The sequence below is a fragment of the Parasteatoda tepidariorum genome, chromosome 7 (assembly GCF_982258835.1).
Source record: "Parasteatoda tepidariorum strain Cologne lab strain chromosome 7, Ptep-v5.0, whole genome shotgun sequence".
Taxonomy (NCBI): Eukaryota; Metazoa; Arthropoda; class Arachnida; order Araneae; family Theridiidae; genus Parasteatoda; species Parasteatoda tepidariorum.
In genome coordinates, this window is record NC_141761.1 from 45,751,914 (window position 1) to 45,775,616 (window position 23,703).

The 23,703-nt window shown below is 28.8% G+C and overlaps 1 protein-coding gene across 1 annotated transcript in view; it reads left to right on the forward strand.

Annotated features, from left to right (window-relative positions):
* The window catches only part of LOC122270830 (uncharacterized), a 247,085-nt gene that overhangs the window by 218,146 nt on the left and 5,236 nt on the right, over positions 1-23,703 (forward strand). Inside the window, exons 12-16 of the mRNA XM_087167781.1 lie at positions 657-752; positions 5,814-5,909; positions 6,375-6,470; positions 16,983-17,078; positions 20,538-20,634. Coding sequence (XP_087023907.1) covers positions 657-752; positions 5,814-5,909; positions 6,375-6,470; positions 16,983-17,078; positions 20,538-20,634 — 481 coding nt within the window. The remainder of the gene's footprint in view (positions 1-656; positions 753-5,813; positions 5,910-6,374; positions 6,471-16,982; positions 17,079-20,537; positions 20,635-23,703) is intronic.

The following is a 23,703-nucleotide window of genomic DNA, read 5'->3' on the forward strand; positions in this document are numbered from 1 at the left end:
GTTATTAGCTCGCCTTCCTGAAGTAAATACCACTTTCAGTGAAGATAATATGGTTCAATTGTGCACCATATCAATATCGCATCAAAGTCAGACAAAGTTACCATTCAAAACAGATCAAAATTTCTAAATATATTATAATATTTATATAGTGTTATATAATCTGTAATCAAGACATAAAAGATAAAAAATATATCATGTTTGGTATATTTACATTTTTACTGCCGCAACTTTTTTAAGCTAAATCTCCATAAACTTTAGTCTGAATATGAACATGTGTACGTGTTCATATTTAGACATGTGTATCTTTTTTCTAACATATGAACGTGTGTATCTTTTTTTTTTGAAAAAAAAAACAAGCTAGAAGTATCGAGGTGAAGCGAGGAATTATTGTAATACAAATTACTTTTCGAGGCTTAAGCGTGGAACGTTAGTTTTTAACGACTATCTCAATTTATTTAGATACCTTATAATAGATAAGATCAAATATCAGATAAGATGTTAAATGGTAACTTAAATAACTATTTAAAAAAAAACTATTTTGGTTCATAGACTTACTGTAATAACAATAACAAAATCATTATTTTAACATGCACAGACATATCTGAATTGCTATGTATTTACTTTATTTTTTAATATTTTTTAATATTGCATTTTAGCTTTGTGTAAGCCACAGTGCATGAATGGAGGCGTCTGTGTTGCTCCCAATACTTGCAGCTGCAAATCTGGTTATGTTGGAAAATCTTGCCATAAGGGTAATTTGGTCAAAGGATTTTAACTATAATTAATATGAAGAAAATATGAAAAATATTTATATTTTTTTATTTTTCATTAAAACTATTTTTTTAATATCATAACAAGACTAAAAACACGCTACATTTGTTAACTTAGTACATAATTTTTAAAGTTGTATTTTTCCACACTAATATAAATTATCGCATAAATGTGCATATAAGTATGTTCATATTACCGCAGACCCAATCCAAATGATGTGAACTATTTCACTTTATTAAAAAAACTCTCCTGTTGTAGGTTTTCAAATTAATATTATATTTTGTTTTGCTGCCCAAATGCTGCCATACTTAGAAGTTCGAAATTATGAAGGTAAGCCGTGCTGACTCAGGGGATATCACATTCGCCTCCCTATGAGGTGAACCGGGTTCGAATGCCAGCGATGGTTGGTCCAAACGAATTCCGCGGCTGACTCGCACCGACCACCGGGCTGACTTAAAATATCCTCAGTGGTAGACGGATCATGGGTTAGAGTCTCCTTGACGTCAGATTAGCCATGGGAAGACTTCGTGATTTTCCTCTCCTTGTAGCGCAAATACGTGTTAATTCTACCAAAAAGTCCTCCACGAAGGCAAATAAAAATAAATAAAAATCGACTATTTGTTCACCAATTTTTAACTGTTTAATTTGTAGGGAAAAAATATAATGTTAAGTCGATTTATAGCCCAATAATATACAACTACGGAGGTAAAATTTGACCCGTAGAAAGAACCATTTTCATTTGTAAATTCAACACGAACTTTATTTCGAAATTTAAATTCGTTCCAAATTTATTGCAATTTTATGTGCATTTTTGTAATTTTTATAAAGTTATTTTTCTGCTTTAAATATTGATTATTTATCCATTGTTGGCGAAAATTTATTTCCCCCCACAAGTTCACGCTCAACAAGCTGTCAATCAAAAACAGCAGAAGAGAGAAAAAGAGATTGCATATTGCCAGACATCTCAAACTTTAAATTGAAATTTTTTAAAAATAAAAAATAAAAACTTAATAAAAAGCCATGAAACAGTTCTTTCTTTAAGTTGTCTTTAAGTAAAATAGTAGAAGTAAAATTCCTTCTCATTTATACATTCATTTTGAGTCCCACAATCTTTCTAGTCTTAAATATTGACTATTTACCACTGCTGTAAGAAATTGATTTTCCCTCCACAAGATCCTTATATATATATATATTTTTCCACTTTATAAGCTCGCGCGAGTAGATGTCAATCAGCTTAAAAAAATGTGAGAGAGGTAACATGTTTTCAGATAGCAATCTTAAAATTGGTAGTGATATTTTTAAAAATAAAAAATTCAATAAAGGAAGCTGTTCTCGAATTGAATTGTTAGAAGTCATACCAATGAGGGAAATTACTTCTTGCTTATTTCTTCTTTTTGAGTAACAATATTAGCATTCCTTAGGTTAAATTTTTTTCCAAGTACAGATTATTATTTTTCAAATCTAGGTAATCGTCGATTTGCCGATTTCATTAAGATTAAAATATAAAGAAATTTCCTATGTAAAGCAGCAATATTTTTCCGTAAGAATTGCTTATTTTGAAAGCAAAGTGTTCTTTTGTAAAAAATATTAACCTTCAGGAGAAGAAAAAACAATGACGAATCAAAAGAAATTACGAGGGTTGGCGAACTGATCAAGCAGGGATAGGAGGTTCTTTGTTTAAATAAATTCCGGAATCATTTGCTTAAAACTATCAAACTTTAAGTGGAAAAAAACTATCAAAACTTTTTTTTATGATAGTTCGCTGATCCCCGTGTAGTAAAGTGACTGATGCATGTTAAATCTGTCGAGTCGCAAAAGTCCTCCATGTTCCCATAACAAATCAAAACCTCTGGGGGTACTGGATTGGAGATCGATCGTTCTCTAATTCAAGTCAAAGTGGATGAATGAATGGATGTATGAATGTGTCCGCCCTATAAACGGGTGTGACGTATAGTGTGGCAGAAGTCGAATTCTTGGCCATAGATGGCTCCACTGGAAAACAAGAACAATCGCGAAACAGGCATACTTCAACAGCAACTATACTATTGTGGATTAGCTATTGTAAAGACATCATATTGAAATATAGATTAATCTATTAGGCAGAAAAGAATAAGCAAGAAAAAAAGTGTTGAAAACTGTCACAGTGAAAGAAACGGATGCTCAAAGGTCACGAAATTTTCTTCGTGTTTGACAAAGCTTTTTCCTGGAAAGTGTTTCGCTCGTTCATTTCATTTTCATTTACTCAAAGATGCGAATTTTGTGAAGCGAATTAATCATAACCGCCAGGACATGTAATTAAAAAATATAACATATTGGTGTAAAAGTAAATGAGCTTATACTTCAAGCTGCTTCCCATAGAGTGCACTAATCACTGTCCCATCCCTGTTTATAATGTTTAAAAATCGTATTCAAAATGCGGGTGGATGATATATGAAAAGTAGTTTTGCCAAATATGTCAGAGTTTGCACTTAGTAAAGAATCACATTTGAAAATAACGAAATATAAATCCGATATCTCTAAACTGGCAAAACGAAGAAAAAAATAATTTCAGGGAATGCAATATTCATAAAATTTATATCTGTTTTATTAATTAATGGTTACTTTGACATAAAAAAAGGATAATAATTACCTTGACATTCTCGTGCTACTTTACTCTTTTTCATATGTTCTTATTTAACTTTTTTGATCTTGGTGGCATGTTTCTGGCAAGAACAAAACATGAGACAAACTAAAAGAATGTATTTCATACATTTATTTTTTTTCTATAAAAGTTTTTGTACCTTATATACTTTTGATTGAAAACCACAGCCTAATTATGAAGTAATATTGTTCCCAAAACTTAATAGTAAACTGTGCCAAAGACATATTGTAAAAAGTGAAATTCATTTTAAGATGAGAAACATTTTATAAGACTCAGTAAGCTTTATGGTAAATAACATTAGTTTGCATAAGCTGGGATTTGCTATAATAACGCAGTAATCGGGAAGTTGAAAAAGATTTCAAAAGAAAAACAAATATATGCCTTAGGAGGAAACATTTCCCTGATTTGCGCAATTACTTTTTTTTCATGGATGCTTATTTATTTATTTGGAAGATTAATGGTGCAATTTGTGCTATACAACTGAATATTTGCCTCGGGTTATTCAGCATTATTAATGTAATGTCATTGTAACAATTTTACCTATTTTAGTTTTAGGAAAAAATTAGTGCACTGACGACATGAAAAAGTTACTGAGGTGTTTCAAAAGCTTGAATTTTTTTTTCTTGTCTGAAAAGGGAATGTATAATGTGTATTTTTTCTAGCTGTACGAAGAATTATTTTGCAAATAGAATGCAAAAGCAAATACCGATTAAGGGTTTTGCTCCTTAACTAGAACATTATTCACTGCAATTTAATGCATCACGCAAAAAGAAAATGTCCTTCACATTGAGAAAATTGTAACTAATTACTGATTTTAGCTATAAGAAAATTTACAGTTACTTACAGAAAATTACAGTTAAGCAAAACAAGTTTTTCGAGGTTCATCCTATCAAAAGAAATTCAGTTTCATTTAACATATTGCTATTATTCGAGGTCTACCATAATCGATAGTCTATAAAATTGCCATAATCAATAATTCTTTTCCGTTACTTCTCCTTTTTCATACATATTTCGGCAGTACCTATAGTAGGCATCTTGGTTCCAATAATATTATTTTTAGTTATTTCAAAAGCATGAGTTAAAAAATAGTAGTAACTATTATCAAAATTAACTAAGCATCATTAGCGTCAATAACAATAGACCAATTTTTTACGGTTATCTTAATAAGTACCTTTTCTCCGTTAGCTTTTTAGCACAAAATTTATTTTTTATTTATTTCTATAAGTACTTATTACTAAAAGTAATTCATTGTAATTCTCGAAACTATAATAAACAATGAAAACAATATTTTTTTGCGAACTCATATCGGTACTTATTTCGAAAGCGGAATGAAATCGCCAAACTATTATTGACATCAGTGATGCTTAAGGTTAAAATATTGCATCAAAAACCTGCAAATTTATTTTATTTTATTTTATAATCTCCGTTTAGCAGCTGACCCAATTTTGAGTTTACGATAACTAATTTTCAACTTCGTAGCCTGGTAATTGTGAATCCAATCCAGAAAACGAAGGAACTCCTGGCTCAAGTATTGGAAGAAATTTGCTTTCGTGGAGCACTTTTTGATGGACCCTATCGCGCACGCATTTGAGTTACATGGAGAAGAAAACCACGAAACACTCCCATGGCAAGACCGACTGCAAGGAGATTCTAAGCCTTGATTCGTGTAGCACCTACCATTATTTTACGTCAGCACTGTGGTTGGAGCGAATCAGGTTCGGAATTTGTGCCTGGGAGCTATTGAGTGGCTCTAAATACTACCAGCTTTATTTTATAACAGTCTATGAACAGCTAACCCAATTTCTAGTAGTAAACCTAAAAGACTGGGTCAGCTGTTCAACGACAGTAATAAAATAAAATGAAACCATTAGTATTTAGAGCCGTGTGACTCAAAAGATAGACCACTCGCCTCCCAATGGTTAGATCTAGGTTAGATCCCAATGGTTAGATCTTAAACCTAGGTTAGAACTCCAGTGAGGGGTGGTCGATACGAATACCGCATCCGGCTGGCTCCGACCACATTTCTGATGTAAAATATCCTCAGTAGTAGTAGGATCATGGGTTAGAATCCCCTTGCCGTTAGATTAACCGTGGAAGGTTTTCTTGGTTTTCCTCTCCATGTAACACAAATGCTAGTTAGTTCCATCAAGAAATTCTTCATGAAGGCAAATTTCTTCCAATACTTGATCCAGGTTTTTGCATGTCTTTTGGATTGGGTTCAAAATTACAAGGCTAGGAAATTGAACGTCAGTAGACGTAAACCCGAAATTGTGTCGTTTGTTCAACAATGGTTATCAAATAAAATTGCTTAAGACAGAGTGTACTGTAATAAGTGATAAAGAACTTATGGTAATATACTGCCAACACTTCTGATAAAGTTAACAGTCATAATGCTTTATAGCTATCTGCCAACAAGGATGCAAGAATGGTGGAGAATGTGTTGCCCCGAACAAGTGTGCTTGCAGATCTGGATTTACTGGAAAAGACTGTAGTAAACGTGAGTTTTCTTTACCTTAGTTTATAATTAATATGCTTAAGAATGTTCTTTGTTCCTTATCATCATTTATTTAATAATAGTCGTGACATTTTTTTTTTCGAATATCTTTCATGGAGAAAATAACATTTTTAAAATTTGTTTTACATAAGCATGTGTTTCATTGTTTTTCAAAAAATTCAAATTTTTCAAGGCTTATTTCAATTACGGTAATTCAAATATTTATTATAACTGTAAAATTATTTATATCTTATTATTTCTGAAATTTATTTATTTAAATGTTTTTTATCAAATATTAAGACACACATTAAAAATTATTGTTTGGAAGAATTATTTAACGATTCTTCATTTATTTAACCATTCTAAGCGACTAATATCCATGTACTTTTACTCTTTACTTGTCATCTGTTTGCATGGTGTCTCAAAAGAATATGTAATATGTACATTTTTTTTCCTCTGGGGTTGCAGCATACTGTGAACCTGCTTGTGAAAATGGGGGCGAATGTGTAAAGCCTTATTTTTGTCATTGCCCATCTGGGACGAAAGGAGCTTTCTGCGAAAAACGTGAGTATTGACATTTTTAAACAAACATTAATATCTGATACACAAAGCGGAAGATAGTGTTAAATTAAATTTTTTTCATTTAAAAACATTAGCTTTAGGTTGTAGAAAAACTCCAAAAGGTTGTATACAATACTTTTTTTCCGCTGAAAAAAGGCTTAGTTTTGACTTATATAAATTAATATTCTAAACTCTGTTTGTAATGGTCAAAAAGCTTTTGGAGCCCAAGTTGTGGTTGAAATTTTTATTAACGAGAATTTTTAAATAGCTATAAACTGACAACAAATTGTGCTTGTAGCAATCAGATTCTGATTGAAACTTGTGACGTCATCCAGCACAAAGCTTCAGTTTAAATTTCAGTGTTCTTTTTAGTTTCAATTTGATCAAATTTCAACGAATGATAAATTTATTTTGATGATAATATCACGACAATGTTGCCTCGTGGCGTTCTGAAAATTATTGAAACTTTGTATTGTCATCAAGCACAGAGAACTTTAAGATATGTAGGTAATTTAAATATTCGGCAAGTTGTCCAAAATCTGATAACAAAATTTCATTGTTACCAACACGAAAACAAATAAATAAAAACGCAGCAATTAGCTCCGATTATAACATGTTCATATATCTCTTAGTTTGAGTAATTCGAATATATTAATTAACGCATTCTTTTATCATGCTTTCAATTATTTTGCCGAAATATTTAGTTGTATTTCAGGCTGGGACATTATCTTCAAACTCCAAGTTTGAGTGCTTTCTTAAAATAACAGTTAACATAAAATTTCAGCCTTTTAGTTAATCTAAAACTATTGCTTCAGTGAGAAGTTAGCAAATTTAATTAAATTAGTGATGTTAGTGAATTTTATCAAATCATTGCCTCCAAGCCATGGTGGCTCAAATCATTGCCTCCGAGACAAGAAATAGAGGGTTCACCTTCTAATGGGATGAACCTGGTTCGAAACCCAACGATGGCTAGTCGATACGTATTCCGCACCCTTCTCACACCGACTACAATGCTGTCGTAAAATATTCTCAATGCTAGACGGGTCATGGATCTTTTGTTAGAGTCCCTTGCCGTCAAGATCACCGAGAGATGTTTTCATGGTTTTCCTCTCCATGTAAAGCAAATACGAGTTAGTTCCATCAAGAAATCCTCCACGATGGCAAATTTATTCCAATACTTGATCCAGGAGTTCCCTTGTCTTCTGGATCGGGTTTAAAACTACATGGCTACTGAGTTGAACCCAAAATTATAAAATTATTACCCCCATAACTTTTTTTCAATCTTTTTTATCGATTTTATCAAGTCTAATATTAAAATAAATAAGGTTTCCAAACGCAGAAGTTTTAATTGATGATCCTTTAACTCGTTTTCTTTTTATCTTATTAATGCCAAATGTCAGACAAGACATTCTCTTTGTTAAGGTATAAATGCGTATCGATTTAATCAGAAACAAAAGTTTTGAAAATACAAGTTAAACTCATATCCACAAAATTGTCTGTTTGGTCAAAAAATATGAAACACAAAATTATTCAAGTCTTTTGGAGAGCCCCAAAATATATATTTTTCTTATTTCTAATGACCCTCTTTATTCTTAGTCGATACGTCAAGTAATAAAAGGTGCCACTATGCATAAATGCATCAGAAATTCAAATCTGATGGGAGAATGAGCAATTTTATTCTCTAAGACTATTCCAATTTATCACCTTTGAAAAAAAACATGCATAATTTCACACATATATACCGTTAAACAATTTATTTTGTTATTCCATAGATTTTTTAGTTCTTGTTCCTAGGCCAGAATCATTTATAATTCCGAACATACAAAAATTTACAGATTTTTGGTATTTACGAAGATCTAAAATACCAGGGCATCTTTCTTGTATTCATTGTTGTCATCATCCATCATTTTTCTCACAAACACTGCATCATCAAAGCTGCTATTGGCTGCATCACAGAATTTTTTTATTGTTTGTTTAACCATTAAGTATTCTTTTAGCAAAAATTTCAGTAATAGCTTCTACTGAGCGATAGAGCTTAATAATTCATATTTATACCAAAAACGATATTTATTTTTAATCTATTGTTACATATATAGTTTTTTGCTTTTCCTATGAAAATAAATAATGTTTAGTTTAATTATATTTTCTGTTGTGTATGCTAAGACTAGTTTTAAAATTACGGCTGGATCAAAAATATAAATAAATATCATAATAGGCTTAAAAAAATGAGTGCGTTTTTCTAAGAAAAAACTATTTTTGAAAGCGATTCTATAAAAGACAAATTTTCGTGATAGTTTTCAAATTTTCAATTTTATTCTTTTGTTGATGAAAACAGACATTAAAGTTCCTTTGAATTAAATTTATTTTACAACTGGATACCTCCAAGTGACATTATTGGGAGTATCGAGTATGATTGACTGTTGAAACAGGGAATTTATTTATGTAGCAACTGTTCTTTCCACCATTTTGAATAAGCCTAGCCTGACAAATATGAACTTGATATGTGATCTCGTTATCAATTATCGTATCATGAGATAATCCCGTAACTAATGAATTCTTGCAAATTAATAAAGTATATAATTAATACTAAATATATAATTAATACTTAGCAAATCTAAAAAAATGAGCTATTAATTTTCCTTTAGTAACGAAAAGAAACAGACAATAAAATAAGCCTAACAGCTGTAACGTTAGCACGCCATGTTGTTTATAAGCAACTAGTTGGAGTTAAAGTTAAGGTCTAGTAGTTGTGTGTGTCAGCAGTCTTCTTCTTCTGAAATTGAGAATATCTCATTGTATGGAATTTAAGAATTCATTATTTCATATTTATTGCAGGAAATTTGAATTTTAAGCAAAAAAAAAGTTGTGTTGGAGGAATGGCTTGTTATGTCTAATTTTAATTTCATTAAAAACAAAATTAAAAAAACGAAAATTTAGAAAACAATTCTGAAAACGCATTGTTATACCAATAAAATCTAACGTTATCTTGCACAACTTTCTAATATTAGAAAGATAAAGAAGGTCGTTCGTCATTGGTTACATTATTTTGCATTGATTTTGAAGCTATATAATATTAGATTTTGTTCTGATATCATCTTGCGTTGTTATTTTTGGAGTAAGCAAAGGGAAGATTTAGATGGTAGTAGAATAGTTCGGCAACATAATTTTACTTTATTTCTTGTATTGTTGTGAAGCAGTAAAACATGGAACATTTGTATCATGATGAAAATCCATAATTTATGCATTATTTACTTAGCAATACAAACATACTAAATAAAAGTTTATTACCGAATTCACATATTTAAAGTAATATTTAGTATATATTTAAAGTAATCATTACAATGCTAGTATCACAAGCTAAACTTAATGTTTATCGACAATGTTAAAATAAAAAATCTTGAAAATTTAAAAGTAGCCAAACTTTAAAATTATGTAACTGTTTTCACAATACTTAAGCATTATTATAAAAAGATTTTCAAACATTATGTCTTTTTAAGTTTTATTAATGAACATATCATATCTGCCAGCCCCCTTTTTCTAAAATTCTGAAGATTTATTACGAAGTTGCAGAATAAATTACTCACTGTAGTAGTTAAGAATAGCAAAAAAATCATGACAAACATTATTTCGCAGCATAATTATTTTATTTTAAAACAAAATACAATATGAAAATAAGATTCATTCAGTTATAAAAGCAGTATATGCTTACCGTCATTGTCTAATACAAGCAAAAACAAAAAAATATCTTTTAGTAAAATACAAGATGAAAACACATATTTGTTATGAAATAATTTTTATTTTTTATTAGAAATTGCAACAGTTCGAATATGTGATTTTATTATATTATTATGTTTGGTAAAAAAAATTCCGAGACCTTTCAACCATTTCATGCAGTTTTATTCCTTCAATTACAAGTTATTGTTTACTTGCAACCATATTTCCGAGCCGTAACCCGGGAATTTTTTTTTAAAGATTTTATAAAATGATCAGCAACAGTTAATAATGTTTATATTACACAAACACACTCAGTAAGGTTGAATCACACGGGTTTGAGCCTTTCATCATACTTTTACAAAATAACCAATGAGAGGACTTTCAGCTCCGATAAGTTTAAAGTGCACCTTACTGCATATATACACACCAGTTGCTTTGTTTTTCTGGCAGAATCGAACTTACGACCCCCAGTTTTCTACCAGAGTGTGTCATTTTCCATTTGCAGTGTTCCACAGTCCATTTTGAAATTGAAATGTTCCTTCCTTGTAGATTAGCTTGTTAAGCCAGCAGACGGAGCTGAAATTATAAGAGAAATAAAGTAACAATCTACATTGAAAAGACTAAATTTAAACTTTTAGGCATTGAATATTAATTTTTAAATTTTAAATATTTAATTTGAAAATGTCTTTAAGAAATTGTAATATCCCTTATAATAAAATTTAATGGGTGGATTTTCGTATCAATACCTGCGCCAAAAAATCTCGGTATCACCACTCACGAATTGAAAAACGTGACAGAGGGAAGGAGACTAGCTAAAAGAGTTTAATTTATAGCAATTATCAGGTAAAAATTTTAATCTTTAATTTTTTGAAAAAAATTTTTAGTACAAAACCCTTAAGCCCTTTTAATTTGAAGTGAACATTCGAGTATGTACTGACGCAAAAATATCGCAAATTCAAAACTTTTTATTTTTTTAAAAAAAAAATAAAGTACCATGACACTCAACTATCAAAATATTTCTGTTCACTGCATAAGCTCATAGAGCCAAAAGGACATATTCACATTTTTTGTCAAGCTTCCTGAATAAAACTTTACTCCTCCGTTTCAGCACTGTTTTCATTCAACGCAAATACACTTTGAATAGACCATATTGTTGTTTATTTTTTAATCATTTGCAATCATTTACAAATCAATATAAATAATAAATTATGTAAAATAACTCATTATTTTACAGTATTTTGAACAGGAAATTTTATTAAAGTAACAATAGTGTTCGTCTTATGAATAAAATTCCAAACATTTTAAAATTTAATGGTTTTAACTGAAAAGTAGCCGAATAATTAATAATTATTTTAACATGGCAAACTTGTTTACGAATTTTTTTTTTTTACCTTTATCATTGTTGCAGAGAAATTCTGTTAGATGCCAATGACCAAGTTGCTATGAGAATATTCTGAACTAACTACATTATTAATTATGAATAGTTTAACAATACGTTTTAACGGATAAGTCAACTACTACGCGTGAACTACTAATTTTCAATAATGATGAACACAATCATAATATTTACTGATTTTATTAGATTCAAGATCATTAAATTAATTCTTAAATTTTTTGATTAAGTGGTCAAGATTATTAGCATAATGAGCGTTTCTACAACGCTATCGTCTCTAAAACATCATACATTAAAGTGCTTTATATTCTAGCTATTCTTTTCTAGCTAATTTTTAACTAAAGGAAAAACACTACCTACGATGCTATTATAATGTTTTATGTAACTATCATTAAAATTTATAATGTTTACCAAAAATTTACTAAATTACAAATACCTTTGAAGTTGAAGCGATTCATTGTAACTGCCGTCCACGAACAATATGACGATGTAAACAATGGTGAGGAAGTTACAACTCAATAGTTCAAAAAGTTTTTCCAGTTTTATATCGTTCGCGAACAGAATTTCCTTCCACTAATATTTTCTTGCGTTTTCTGGCATAAAATTATGTTTTAAGTAATATTTAATTCATTGTTTTCTTTCATTAATAAATGTTTATTTATTAATAATATGAAATGCCTTTTCACAAAAAAGAGGCGCTGGACCAAAAGTAATTAAATAGATGATAATTTGAAAGGTTCGAATATTAGATTGAATACTATTCAATCTTATGTAATTTTAGCTCTAATATAATAAGATAGGATTCAGTAGTCTAGCGTTTTCTAACACGGCAGTATTATATTGCATCTTTCTAATGTTAGATAATATCCTTTTGCTACCAGGGATATGTTATAAATAATGTTATATAATTGTAACTTTTTTTTTTCTTTTGCTTTAATATTATTGGCAGACAGATTAAAGAAGAGAAAGATATGGTTATTTTTAGAGTAAATTGTACTTGTTCTGTATTTATAATTGTTAATAATTGATAATAAATAAGAAATAAGTTATTTTTCTTTTTTCCTTTATTTTTAAAAAGTAATAAATTAAGTTTAAAAAATTTTATAGAATCTCAGCAGAGAATCTTTGTTTTTCAAATGTAACATTAGATAAGGTGATTGCTGTAGTACAAATTAGTAAACTTGATTTTACTTAAAGGTTGAGTTTTCATAATTTATTTTCTGGTGCAAATTTAAAGATGGTAACGTTCATAAATTATATAATTTTAACTTCTATAGAATAAATTATACGTATAGATGATTTATTACTAATAAAACATTTTGAATAATATAATTTTGATATTTGTTTAAATTAAATCATTATTTTCACAACTATATAGAACAATACTTAGGTTTTTAAATAAAAAAAATACATAAATGTCAAATTTAATTTTTCAGTTTATACAACAAAATCCATTATTAAAAAATTATGAATAGAGTTGAATTTAAAAATTCAATAAATATAAATATTTTTTATCCCTATATTTTTGAATATAAATTGACTTTTATATTTTTATTCCTTGTTTATCTTCAGGTAAAAATGATTATATTGTAGCAGTTGAATTTTCGAATAATTGTCTATCGGCAATCATTTTAAAACAAACATACGTTTTTTTTTCACCCACAGTACGCTAAATATTTTGAAAAAATTTAATTAATAAAAGAGTTTTCTGCCATTCATCCTCTCTGCATGTAGTGCTGCCATCTTTATGTCACAGATTTAACTAATTGCAAAATCTCTTCGGTGAATTTATTTAAAGTGATTCCATGAAATTGCCCTCTGCGTGGCTGATAAATATCTCTGTCAAACAAACGTTTTCTAAAATCTAGTCTATAACTTAAATATCTCCATAAACGCTAAATGTGAATGCACAAAAATAATTATCATTATTTTCACTTTCATTAGAATCTTATGTAACTCTTAAGATGGTACTACAATACAAGTATAATAATTTTTACATCTAGTTACTACAGCAAGAAGTCACTACAGCAAAAATATTATTGCTATTTTAGTATTTAACAAATTATATAATAGATACTATAGAAATGTCAATAATAAAATTTTATAACTTCTTTTTAATTCATTCATTTATTTATTTTTAAACTCCAATTACACGCATCAATTTTACAAAAAGAGGAAAAAGAATGTAATCAGATACTGAAATTCGGTATGATTTTTATTATATAGTTCCGCATTTAAATGAAGTAAAAATAAAACTTATTTAAAGTTGTGCAATTCAATATGCAAAATAGGAAAAAAATATTATTTTGCAACATAAGTTTATAATCGATCAACAAAATAACTCATTATTAATCACAAGAATCGCAATGATTTTTATAGTATTTGGAATTTTACCTACACAAAAGGAAGTTATAGTATCTATAATTTAAATATCGATTTTCCGCAACGGAAAAAAAATTTTACATTTTTATTTTAGTTTATTTATTTATTATTATTATTATTATTACTAGAAATTGACAGATAGAAGCAGTAACATTTTTTTCCCCTAAACATTACATGAAAGTTTAAAGCAATAGGCAAAACAGCAAAGGAAATTGCTTTTAAATCATCTACTGATAATAGTAGTTAATTTTTTATATTAATAAAATTAAAAAATGATAATAAATTAATGATTATCAAAAATATGTATTCTTTTTCCTCAATAATTAGGGGGGCTTACGAGTGTAAAAAAAAAATTTTGTGAATCAACCGTTTTAGGAAACGAACTACAATATTGTCAATAAAACTACAAAAATTGGGATTTAGAATCAGCAACTGAAAAAGGTAGCTGAACTATAAATCTGTAGCCGAAGCAGACGGGTATTTTAATCAGATTCTGTAGAGTTATGAGAGCCTAACAACAAAAATAAGCTTTATATTGGAAAATCAACTGCCATTTTCGGGCTATCCATGATGCAAACTTTTTTGGTCGAGGGCCAAAAATCAAGAAAAAAAATGTTTGGTGGGCCAAGTAAGATCTTCAAAATTTAAGAAAGAAAAAAAACAATATACAAGTTTTAATTTAAATATTTAGTGGGATGAAGGAAATTGCGATTTCATTTCTAAAAGTTTCTTATATTAAGGTTCGAAGTGAGATGTGCTTATTTTAAGGAACAATGCTAAATCCTTTTCTGTTAGTCTACTTCTGAAATAATTTTTTCTAAGGTTCATAATTGAAAAGTCTTGTTCACGTATATAAGATTAAGCTAACATAGCACTGATTTTCTGGGCGTGAAATTTAAAATTTTGGAAACTAGCTTTTGGTAATGATTTGTCAAACTTAGGCATAATTAGAAACAACTGCTTCAGATGATTGTTAGATTGTCCGCTCTTTGGAGCGTAAAATGCGCAGTCTGCCAAATGTGAAGTACAATTTACCTATATTAGATTCCATAAGTCAGCTCCTCGAGAAAGACAAACGCTAGTTGGAGCCAATCTACGGCTATTCTATAAAGAACTTCTGCTTTCAACATTTTACCAATAGAAGCTGTCTGTGCTAACTATTTCCATCAATTTATGTTTTGTAGAACAAAAATAGAGAAAGTAAAAATGTCATCAGTACTTTGTTAAAAAATGAAAAACAGAAATAATTTTAAACATAGTCGACAATAAAATGGATGTATATTGTTTATATTTGCCGCTGATCGGCAAATAAAAATTCTATCCGCGGGCCGGATAAAATCCTCCGGCGGGCCACAGTTGGCCCGCGGGCCGTAGTTTCCCCATCCCTGGGTTAGAGAATCCCCTTGCCATCAGGCTAACCGTGGGAGATTTTCGTTGTCTTCCCCTCTATGAAACGCAAATTCGGGTTAACTCCATCAAGAAGTCCTCCACGAAGGCAAATTCCTCCATATACTCGATCCAAGAGTTCCCTTGTCTTCTGGATTGATTTCAAAATTACAAGGCTACGGAGTTGGACGTTAGTAGTCGTAAACCCATAAAATTGGGTCGACTGCTCAACGACTGTTATAAAATAAAATGCACATAATCAAACACCTGAATGTGCTTGATTCTACATCTCAAATATTTCTGTTTTTAATTAACTTAGTTTTATTCATTTTATTTTTAAAAGATAGCTAATGACAAATCAATTTTATTTATTACATTTTGCTAAATCATATGCAATTTTTTTTTTTTTTACATGAGGAAATTAATACAATTAAGGAAGCGTCATTGAGTTATTGGGTTGTCAGTCAGTTACCAATTTGTAGTAATTACTGTCATTTTTTTTATTCTAGTTTAACTTCGGAACTCAAATAACATACGCTGACAGTTTCTTAGTTTTTCTACGAGATTTATTGTTACTTTGCTTAAACATAATTTTAATTTCAGAATAATCTCATATTGAAGCATTTTAATCATTCATATAGATGGATTGCATTAATCAAAGTTTTTAGCTATTTTTTATGTAAATAAACTAAAAAGTATTTTTAGTTAAATATCTTTCATACGTCTCTGTAATTATTTTCTTTTTTTCGTTAATGGTCTAGAAAATAACACTTTTTATATGGTAAATACCAATTTATATAGTAATTTTGTCTGTTTGTTAGAGTATTATTTTTCATAATATTACTAATTATCTTTTTTGTCTGTTAATATTAAAAAAAATGTGTACTATTATGACTGAAAGGGTCAATTTCATTATTCTTTTAAATATAATCTTTGCAACTATAGATGTGGATCGGGTAAATATCTAGTAGGTAGAGTATTTATAAATGGATATTTAATCAAGTATTTACCTCAGCCCCCCCTTGCCGGACTTTTATATTTTTACGGTCTTTTTAAAGCTTATAAACACGATTTGTCTTGCTCATAGTTCTGAGAACAATATCTTCAGTTTTCAAAAATTAACTTTAAACTTAGAAAAAGTATTTCAAAAAACTATAAATACCTAATAGAGAAGCTACTTCGTTGCATTAAAAAGGTAATGTAAAAAAAATTACCATTGGATTCAGTTAAAATATGCAGCAACAACAAAATGAGTAAAAATCTTTTTAAGGCGTATATTTTTGTGTAATATGCTACAAAATACTTATTATTTTGTTTCGTGAATGTTAGTTAGTTACCCAAAGAATTGGTCATAAATTTGAGGCTTTTATGAAATGCTTTCTGAAATGGCAGTTCTGCTTAAATTTCTTCTAAATTCATTCAGTTATTTTAACTCTTCTAAATTCATTATTTCTGTCATTCATTACTCATTATTTCTCTGCCATTATTGCATCTGTCATTCACTATTCATTATTACTCTCAATAACAGAATTTAAACAAGTAAAAAATGTCAAGAAAATTATATCAGGTTCAATTATTAAAATGTGTTTTGAAATTGCTTTTCACTACATTAATAAGACTGTTTATTTCTTTAAACGTAGTGATGTGTAAACCTGATTGTCAAAATGGCGGAATCTGCGTCGGCCCAGGAAAATGTGCATGCCTACGAGGATATTCTGGTCTTTCCTGCGAACAAGGTAACTATATAATACAGCAGGGTGGTTTTTAAAAGTAGAATATCGGCTTTTTTCCAAATCAATTAAAATTAATTTAAGCACAGAATGTTTTTTAAATCTCACTTTTCGAACAGTAACTAATCGCATGCACAAACAAATTTCAAACCTTTTCAGCTATATTTTCCAAAATCAACAGCTTGACCAATTTTGCAACTATAAGAGTTTTTTTGCAATGAACATTAAAAATTTAATTTTTTGTGTGAGATGTTTAAAAAAATCTTAATATGAAAATAAATAAATCTATCTATATTATATAAAACGCTAATACGTACGTATGTATGTATCAATAAAACCGATGATATTTCTTTTCTCGCGCTGGCAACAGTTTTCATTTTTAATTGATTGCATTCGGCGCGCAAGAGCACGTAGTAAGCAACCAGATAACAATAACCAGAGTGAGCATTATCAGGTTGTTCAATTCAGATTCATGCACTAAAAACATGACAATATTTAATTTAAACTCAATTAGGAATAAATTAATTAATTGAAGCGAGAATGCTTTAAAAGGCCGCTGTTGAATTGATATTTTTCTACTGGGAGCTACCTAAACGTCTAAAAAACGTTTGAGTGTTTGTATTGAATGCATTGAATTTTTTTATATTTCGCGTTTATTTATGCATTGAATTTTCACGCTTTAAAATGCAGAATATTGGTGAAGCAATATTTGATAATTTATTTTGCTAATATGTTTCTTATTTAGCTAATGTTTTGATTTTTTCACCATGTACAATCTAAATAGCTAATATACTTTTTTAAAAGCCAATAAGAACATTGGTAGAATTCTTCTACATAAGTACAATACTATGTCTTTGATGATAAAATACTATGTCTTTGATGATAATATATTATGTCTTTGTGCTAGAACATTGTGTTCATTGGCGAGCGAGCGCAGCGAGCCATGGTTCACGGCGTGAACCACATAGGATTGCGTAGCAATTCTCGGGGGATGGCGAGCGTTAGTGAGCAGGGGGCGGAGCCTCCTAGTATATTATATAAAACGCTAATACGTACGTATGTATCAATAAAACCGATGATATTTCTTTTCTCGCGTAGGCAACAGTTTTTATTTTTAATTGATAGGCTTCGGCGCGCAAGAGCACGTAGTGAGCATTATATGGCTAATCTATATTATATAAAACGCTAATACGTTTTAATTGATAGGCTTCGGCGGGCAAGAGCACGTAGTGAGCATCATATGGTTAGTTGGGTGAATTCTCACCGAATTATCAAAAAAATTCTCACAAATTTATCTTCATCGAAGCCGATGCTTTACATCCGGCGTTCAGTACTATTTCATATTGTTTTACAACACATGGTCTTAGCCCTCTGGAGGGAAAGACTTTAAAACAAAACTTAAAACAGTTACTTTTCTCAACAACTGAAGTTTAGAATAGTGTGATTAAGAAAAATATGTGAACTGTTTGCAATTTCAAATTAATATTGAAATGCACAGGTTTAGAATTTTCTACAGTGAAAAGTTTTCGGAACTTCAGCGTTCAAAAAAGTATACAAAAGCTAGACGTTAAGAACGTATCCAATGAGCGAGCAAAGCGAGCACCGGATTGCTAAGCAATCCGAAATGAACTGCGAAAGCAGTTCCAGGGGTTGGTAAGCGCCAGCGAACAGGGGGCGAAGCCTCCTAGTATATATATATTTTCTAAAATATGTCATTTATGCTATTAGGCTTGATAAATTAAGTCTAACTTTTCCCTTTTATCTTTGAATCGTATAGTTAATTTTCACAACAGTATTTAATTTTTCAACTTAAAAAATAATAAAATTTTAAATTTTATTTTTAAAAATATCTTTAGTGACTAAATTTTGAACTTTTCATGACCTAAATTTGTGTTTCAATTTACGTAATATTTAACAAAGTTTATTCTGAGACACAAAGTAGGGAGTGAGGCTAGTATATAAAACAAATTAAGATAATTACTACAGTACACTCTCGATTATCCGTGCGCGGATTATCCGGTTTGCGGATTATCCGTGCTCATTCCGGAGTCACACAAAAAATATAAAGAGAAACATTTTCAAGATTAAAAAAATTTGATTCATGAAGTTATAACACTACCAAATTTTAGGAAAGCAATATTCGTTATTGGATTGCAGTATATGGAACAAATCGTCTACGTTATCACAATCGTGGAGAAAGATGATACCGCTTGATGAACAATCCTCTTCAGATGTTCAAGAAAAATATGATAACAATATTCTCGAACAAGCAAAAGAAATCTAAGGTTTCGAAATTCTTTATGAAGAAAATTTAGAAGATTGGTTTCAAAGTGATGCATGTGAGCCTGGCTTCCAGTATTTGACTGATGAAGACATCGTTATGTTGTTAAATCAAATAGTGATGATAGTAACTGATGCCGAAGATGTAGTAAATGAATGAAATACAATTTCTCATTCTGCTGCTCTGTGGAAACTTTATTAGATTATGTGGGAGGATTTGATTACGGTGACATTACTGCGCTTCGTAAAATATGTGTATCGATATATGGCGAAGACGCATTACATATTTTTTAATAAGGAAAATTCCTAGTTTGATGCTATGCATGCAAATATCAGCAATTTTTATATTTTTTGTACAGATATTGAATTTTTCTTTAATAAAAGGAGTTTTCGGATTATCCGTGTTTTTCGATTGTCCGTGCGACCTGTCCCAGTGATTAACCCGGATAATCGGGAGTGCACTGTATTCTTTAAGTGTAAACATGACATCTTAGCAATTCAAATTTGAAGATGAATGTTCTTAGGGTTTAATTCTAACGAAAGAAAATGAATGAAACAGTCTTGCACTTGCAAACAACAAATAAAATTGTTTTGGATAATATTTGTACCATCTACACAAGGAATAGCATTAAAAATAACTTTTCAACTGTTATAAAAGTTTAATTAATCACATCTACATAATAGTCTACAATTTTTAAAAATAGAGTTATAGTGATTTAAATTACGTTTAAATTCAAAGATTTATTAAATATGGTAATAGGAACTCTTACGTATCTGTGGAATCGGTACTATAGAGAATGTTTATTTACTGACGTTCTCATAATAAATATATATAATATTGCAGTATTTATTAAATAATTTAAAGCTATTATTTTATAATGATAAAGAATGATACAATTTTATCTATTCGTTGTTTCTTTTTTAAATTTTTTTTTGTTAATTCTTTTCTGATATCAAAATAGCAATATTTGAGTACTCGTCAACAGCTAAAACTTCTATTATTTAATCAATCTATGTTTTTTTTTAAATATATGTGTAAGTTAATATGTTTATACTTTGCTTTCCAAAAAAATAATATTTTGGCTATGATGTCGTACTCGTAATGAAACGTTGAAATCTTTATATGACATGCTATCTTTAATTAAAGTAAATATCTAATTTTTTTCCATTGAAATTTCTTTATAGCCTATTGTGCTGGTGGATGCTTTAACGGAGGCAAATGCAATAAATCTGGGAAGTGTATTTGCTCTCTTGGATACATTGGAACAAGATGTGAAAAAAAGTTAGCTTTAATTAATTTTTTATTAAAAAATTGTGTTTTAGAGTATTCAGGAATGCCAAAAATTAACTCAACATTATAACGTATAATTGATAAATGTACAAGAAGTTAAGATATTTTTTCTTTAATGTCTTTAAATCCTTTGCAAATGTAAATATTTTATGGGTCTCCTTCTGAAAAAAAAAACGATTTTACTTCTCCCACGTGAAACTACGGAAAATTATATGCCCAGATTTTCATTATTTATTTATTCAGTTACCAATTAACATTTTTGAATCATTTTTGTTTACTTTTTCTCATTGAAAATATATTCTATCGAACTTAACTACTCAATTTTAAATTTCAAAAATGCAGGTATTTGTAAAACAATTTTTAATATTTAGAGTTTTTTAAAATTTAAGTTTTAAAAGCATTTATGACCTTGAAATTGAAAGTTCGGTAAATAAGTTTGATAGAATACTTTTCAATGATTAATAAATTTAAACAAAAATGCATAAAAATATTAATTAGCTACTAAATAAATAAGAAATTGCAACATATAATTCTTCAGAAGTCAGATGAAGGAATTTTTTTCTGCATGAAAAGGGACCCTAAAAAGGACGCTATACCACGGGGAAAAGTTGTCATTGCGAATTCTCTTTCACTTTCATAACTAATTTAAAATTTACAGTGTAGAAAAAGTAATTTCAAACAAACTTAAAGTAAGCCATGAAGTTTCGAATGCTGAAAATAAATTATGAAAATATCAAGAGAAAAAGAAAATATGAAAAGATTACTTAGGATTACGATATCAGGAAGTTCTCTTCAAATAATTTGTTTCCATTTTGATATTTTCTCGTTTTTTTTTCAACAATTGAAAATTCATGGCCTATTCTAGGTTTCTCAGAACTCACTTTTTCTATACTTTAAATTTTAAATTAGTAATGGAGATGACAGAGAATTTGCGATGAAAATTTTCTCCTGCAATATGGCGTCCTCCTTATCAGAGAAAAAAAATAGAGAATCTTATACTGTTAAGTTAATGCATTTGATTTAGAATTCACATTTTGTTATTGTTGAACTTTTAAAATCTAAGTTTGTGGTTTCTACAAGGTGACACGAAATAGCTTAAAAGAACAATAGAATAAAAAATTAATAGTCTGAATAATAGAAAATAATAGCCTAAAGAACAATAGAATAAAAAATTAATAGTCTGATTACTAGAAAATAATAGCCTAAAGAACAATAGAATAAAAAATTAATAGTCTGAATAATAGAAAATAATAGCCTAAAGAAGAATAGAATAAAAAATTAATAGTCTGAATAATAGAAAATAATAGCCTAAAGAAGAATAGAATAAAAAATTAATAGTCTGATTAATAGAAAATAATAGCCTAAAGAACAATAGAATAAAAAATTAATAGTCTGATTAATAGAAAATAATAGCCTAAAGAACAATAGAATAAAAAATTAATAGTCTGAATAATAGAAAATAATAGCCTAAAGAACAATAGAATAAAAAATTAATAGTCTGAATAATAGAAAATAATAGCCTAAAGAACAATAGAATAAAAAATTAATAGTCTGAATAATAGAAAATAATAGCCTAAAGAACAATAGAATAAAAAATTAATAGTCTGAATAATAGAAAATAATAGCCTAAAGAACAATAGAATAAAAAATTAATAGTCTGAATAATAGAAAATAATAGCCTAAAGAAGAATAGAATAAAAAATTAATAGTCTGATTAATAGAAAATAATAGCCTAAAGAACAATAGAATAAAAAATTAATAGTCTGATTAATAGAAAATAATAGCCTAAAGAACAATAGAATAAAAAATTAATAGTCTGAATAATAGAAAATAATAGCCTAAAGAACAATAGAATAAAAAATTAATAGTCTGAATAATAGAAAATAATAGCCTAAAGAACAATAGAATAAAAAATTAATAGTCTGAATAATAGAAAATAATAGCCTAAAGAACAATAGAATAAAAAATTAATAGTCTGAATAATAGAAAATAATAGCCTAAAGAACAATAGAATAAAAATTTTATATGCCTGTAGAGACATAAACGTTCAAATAAACATGAAAACATAGCCACTTGTAACATGTTTACAAATTATCAAATTCATTACATTTGACCTTAATCCAAGGTCAAATTTTCAATTATATACATTCTTATGAGATTTTGCTCCTGTCTCATAGAAGGGTTTAACGTAAACATTCATTGTATTCAAGTCTGGTGAATGAGATGGCCATTCTTGTGCAGTAAGTTATTTACTTAATCATCGTAAATTTCATTTGCTCAATGTCTTAGAGCAGAACGTCTGTTGTAAGGTCCATTTTTGATTCCTAACGAACTTTTGTTGCTAAGAAAGCGCAAAATTTTTTAACATGGAGCAATAAATTTAGTTTTATACTTTATCCAACTTATTTCCTGTCACCTTGTATATTATTGTATAATGACTTTGATTTTTATCACTTTTATAATATTCTTGTGAAATGTCATTGTTTTTCTCGTGGCAAAATGAAAAAAAATTTAACTGAGCAGTTTAGGAAATTTGTTTTAAAATGCATAATGGACCAAACTTATCATTCCAATTTTAACAAGCAGTAACACAAAGACATGCATTATTTACTGTTTTGAATATTTATAAATAATGCTAATAATTGCGCTTACTTCAATGAATAATAATAAATAATTCACTCAAACATCAGCTAAAATCTCATTTTCATGTTTCCAGAAACGTTCTGATAAATATAAAAGTTTTTAACGATTCACGAAATGAAATTGCACGAATCCATTAACCTAATTATCTTATTTGTTGCACTGTTTAATTTTTCCTAAAATTATCTCTGACCATAATGAACAGCTCTTTTTTCAGGAAATATTTTTATAGAAGAAAAAAACTGGATTACTTCTCTTAATAACATAAAATTCAATTATTCATATGGGGATAGTTAGCGAAAGCTAAAAATGTATATTATTTAGTATTTGATTACTTTTTCCATTAAAATTTTCATAACCAAAACGCTCATAAGAAACTGAACTTTTTAATCATTCAAAATATAAATGAAATACAAATGC